The 4777-nt window shown below is 34.1% G+C and overlaps 1 protein-coding gene across 1 annotated transcript; it reads left to right on the plus strand.

Annotated features, from left to right (window-relative positions):
- The first annotated feature begins 531 nt into the window (after positions 1-531).
- On the plus strand, positions 532-4351 carry LOC11418788 (protein DETOXIFICATION 35). The gene is made up of 7 exons (XM_003592167.4): positions 532-828; positions 1696-2321; positions 2495-2551; positions 2781-3019; positions 3123-3241; positions 3759-3845; positions 4006-4351. The coding sequence occupies exons 1-7, from the start codon at positions 532-534 to the stop codon at positions 4084-4086; spliced, it is 1506 nt and encodes a 501-aa protein (XP_003592215.2). The 3' UTR covers positions 4087-4351.
- Positions 4352-4777: the final 426 nt, after the last annotated feature.

The raw sequence follows: 4777 nt of genomic DNA on the forward strand, positions 1-4777 counted from the left end.
CACATTTACGCACAATTTCGTTAAAAAATACAAAAATTAACTTAAAAATAGAGATCAAAAGTAGTGATTGAAAATTTTATAGAGACTAAAACTTTTTAATTGATCAACTTCTTAAATCACTTGACTAAACCAATTAAGCTTTCCTTCTCCTCCAAGAAAGTATTTATCACAAACATATGTTGTTGCATTTATTGAGTATTTTAACCGAAAAAAATAGATTAGAAAAATCAACTTGAATATATTTTTTTTAGAGAAACTTGAATTATTTTAGAAAAGTATATAAGAGGATGTAATGAATAATTTAACCAGAAAATAATCATAAATAGCATCACCTTCCTAGAATGAAGTGCACTATAAATGCATCTTTACCCTTACTAGTACTCCTCCAACAAGTTCGGCACGAATTTAAGAAGTGTTAAGTCTTTGTTCCTACAAAAATGCTGCAACTCAACTGAACTAAACAATCTCACTCCTCAAATTCAACAACACGTCGATCACCGCCATACACGTGTACGGTGATTGACAGACAACATGGACTCTCACACTCCTCTTCTCAACACCACGGCGGCGACGTCATCTTCGTCTGAGTTATTGGAGTTAGACGGTGGCGACTACTTGGAAGTGAAAGGGTTCAAACAAGCAAGGAAAGTATTCGCCATTGAAACATTGAGAATATGGAAAATTGCATTGCCAATAGTTTTCAACATATTGTGTCAATATGGTGTTAACTCTATCACCAATATCTTCGTTGGTCATCTTGGCGACATTCAACTTTCTGCTATTTCTCTTATTAACTCTGTCATTGGCACTTTCGCTTTTGGCTTCATGGTTAGTCTCTTTCAATCAAAAGTTTTTTTTTTTTTTTTTTTCTTTCTACCCACCCCATTTGAGTTTTTCTTTAAACCTCGTATTTGATGATTATATTTTTATTTTATTTTGGGTTGCTTAGTTTCATGAATGGGAAAGAAAATCAGGGATTTTTGCTGAATTGCTGAATTTTTTAATTTTTTTTTTTTTTTATGCTGATTTCTATTTTCTTACTGTTTTATTAGTCTTTGAAACTAAGAAAACGTTTTCCTTTAATTCATTGCAACTAAAATTTAGTTTTTTTTTTTTTTTGTTGGGTTTGATTTTCTTTATTCTCTCATTGTCCTTGTTGAGTTTTACCTTCCTGAAAAAGAAACTAGGAAGAAGAGTTTTTTAGTACAAAATTAAGCATTTAATGGTTTTAATATGGGCCTGATTGGATAAACTACTTATTTGCAGCTTATTATGTATAAGCTATTTTTATAGCAAAAGATAAAATAATATTAAATTGTTTTTGTATATGCTTATGAAAATAAGTTGAAAAAAGCTTTTGTCATAAGCTTTTCACAATTCTCCCAAATAGTTTCACAAAACTTAGGTAGATAAGCTCAATCCAAACAGCCCCTATTATTATTATGAAGATGCAGAGCATTTGTAATGTTTTCATGTTATCTTGTGGGTAAAATACATTTTTTCAGTGTCAAATGCAAGTTCTGATTGATTTTTTATTTATTTGACTTCTGTTATGTGTTGTGTATTTATTGATTGTTATTTTGGCATGAAAATTTGGCTTCAAAACAGAAACCAAGTTGTATAGATACTGTATGTCTTGTTAACTGAATGTTGTTTTTTAAGGACAAATTTTGATGGTACTCTATTAACCTGTAGTTAGGTATGGGGAGTGCGACCGAGACGCTCTGCGGTCAAGCTTTTGGAGCTGGACAGGTTCATATGCTTGGTGTTTACATGCAACGGTCGTGGATAATTTTATTTGTGACAAGTATTATCCTATTGCCAATATACATATTCGCTGCTCCAATTTTGAAACTTCTTGGCCAACAGGAAGATATGGCTGATCTTGCTGGAAGTTTTGCTCTTCTAGTAATTCCTCAATTTCTCTCACTTTCCTTTAACTTTCCGACCCAAAAGTTCCTTCAGTCTCAAAGTAAGGTCAATGTCATTGCTTGGATTGGGTTAGTGGCTCTAATTGTGCATATTGGGTTGCTCTGGCTCTTGATTTATGTATTAGATTTAGGCTTAACCGGTGCAGCGATTGCATTCGATGTCACAAGTTGGGGAATTACATTGGCTCAACTTGTTTATGTGGTGATTTGGTGTAAGGACTGCTGGAATGGATTGTCCTGGTTGGCTCTTAAGGATATATGGGCTTTTGTTAGGCTATCGGTTGCGTCAGCTGTTATGCTTTGCCTTGAAATTTGGTATATGATGAGCCTCATAGTTCTGGCTGGCCACCTTGATAATGCAGTGATTGCTGTTGATTCCATCTCTATATGGTAAGCTCATGGTTGCAGTTCCACTCGTGTTGCTCTAAATGAAATACGATATGATTACATAAACCAAGACAAAAGTTTCTATCAAGCAGATTGTAGTTTGATATTAGTAATCAATTGTTGAGATTATGGATGTTTTGTAACCTTTTGCTAATACATTCAATGATGTTTTGTAGTATGAATTTCAATGGATGGGAAGGCATGATCTTCATTGGAGTAAATGCAGCTATAAGGTATGCAGCCGAAAGTTATGTCTTACTGTTGTTAGTTGTTCCAATTTATGATTGATGAAATTCCAAGGTACCTAGATGCTAAGTTCCTTGTTATGAGTCTGATCATGTTATGTTTCACTTGTTAAATATGTATAACAACTTTGCATTATTAGCATTTGAAGCATATTGATATAGGTTTTTCTATTGTCATTTTGTTTCATTTTCACCTTTGTATTTTCCTTGTTTTCAGTGTCAGAGTTTCCAACGAACTCGGACTTCGACATCCAAGAGCTGCCAAATACTCTGTCTATGTGACAGTCTTTCAATCTCTTTTCATGGGAATATTCTTCATGGGTGTAATTTTGGTAACTAAAGACTATTTTGCCATTGTTTTTACCAATAGTAAGACTTTGCAAGTGGCGGTTGCAGATCTGGGAAACCTCCTTGCCGTGACAATGGTTCTAAACAGCGTTCAACCAGTGATTTCGGGTATGAGTTTGTTAGCATTTTCCTTGTCTACTTCATGAAGGGTAACTAACAGATCATCGCCTTAGTTTATCTTCTATTCACCCACTTGAAATTATTCTTACAGGTGTTGCTGTTGGAGGTGGGTGGCAGGCCTTGGTGGCTTACATCAATGTAGGTTGTTATTACTTGTTTGGGCTTCCACTAGGGTACATTCTTGGTAATGTTGCAGAATTGGGGGTTAAGGTAATGTATTTGCTATTCACTATTCTATTTCTGTTCGTTTCTTAACCTTGAAGAACTTCATAAATTTAGTCAAACATAAACTTTTACATTTTGATCTGCAAAATTGAGAAGAAAGGAAAATATTAGAGCCCTTTTTGTTCTAGTGATAAAATAAACGCTACAGAAAGTATTACGGAATTTTTTGAAAATGCATTTTAATGAAAATTCTGAAAATGTATTTTCTCGAGTTTGCTTGAATCTTTTCTCTATCACAATTAAGAAAGAAAATTCATAATCATATGTCATATTATCTACCCACGTACACTGAAAATGTTGTTAGAAAGTAAATGTGTCCTTACTTGTTTGCTGTTGAGTGAAAAATGTTAATGTCATGAATGGTTCCTGCTTTAATGCCTCTTTTTGATAAACATTTCTATCCAAAGACTCATTGACCGTTTTATAGGTAGAAGATAAAAAGTAAAAACGGAAAAAAGAAAAGAAGCGAACAACTCTTTCTAATGATTCTGAATTTTTTTAGGGACTTTGGGGAGGTATGATATGTGGAATTCTCCTCCAGACCTTGCTGCTCTCGGGGATACTTTACAAAACCAATTGGAACAAAGAGGTAGGCAATACTTCTCATTCTAAGACTCATGTTGGATTTTCTCGCTTGACTACAACAGAAAAATGTATTGATCACCCTTTTTCTATCCTATGATATAACTAGCTTGAATGAATTTAGAGATTCTCACTGCTTTCAATCATTTGACTCTTCTCAATTGTAGGTGGATAATACATCTGCACGGGTGCAGCAATGGGGTGGACAAACCGTAGAAGTTGACAGCAATGGGGTGGACAAGCCATAGAAGTTGACGAGACATTGTATTCCGCATAAAGTTGCACGTATCTCCCACTTCCTACCTGTTCTCTTGTAAAATTAGGGATAATGGTCTCAAAAATCCTTTCTGACCATTTTGCATTGTAATGTAGTAGTTTGTTTCTTTCAATTAGGTTCATGACATAATCTGTCTATGTGTTGTGTTGCTGCTGAGAAATGTTGAGGACAGAAAAGCTTTAAAAAATTTGCCAATTTTTCTGTTCCATCTTTTAATTATATAGCATCTTAGCGAACCATCAGTGTTTTTCGTTTACTCTTGCACGTCCTAGCGAACCCATTGAGAGGGGGATGCCAAGAGACCGACCTCTGGTGAGAGGAATATGCATCATGACAGATTAGTTGTGAAATGATAGAGAGCTGTATAATAATATAATGATTTATCACATTAAGTATGAAAAGTAAGAGTAAATTTTAATGAATTTTTCAACTAGCACTTGTGAAAGTAAGTAGATAAGAAAAGAATGTAGTAATAACAATGATTAAATATGTTTTTGTTCTATGTAAATATATCAACTTTTCGTTTTAGTCCCTCTAAAATTTTCCTTCAACTTTTAGTCTCTAAAATTTTGGCTAAAGTGCACTTTTTCCCGCTTAACTTTCAAAAACTTGCAATTTTGGCCCCCTAAGTAAAAAACTACAATTTTGCCCCCCTAAGATTT

This window comes from Medicago truncatula, chromosome 1 (assembly GCF_003473485.1).
Source record: "Medicago truncatula cultivar Jemalong A17 chromosome 1, MtrunA17r5.0-ANR, whole genome shotgun sequence".
NCBI lineage: Eukaryota > Viridiplantae > Streptophyta > Magnoliopsida > Fabales > Fabaceae > Medicago > Medicago truncatula.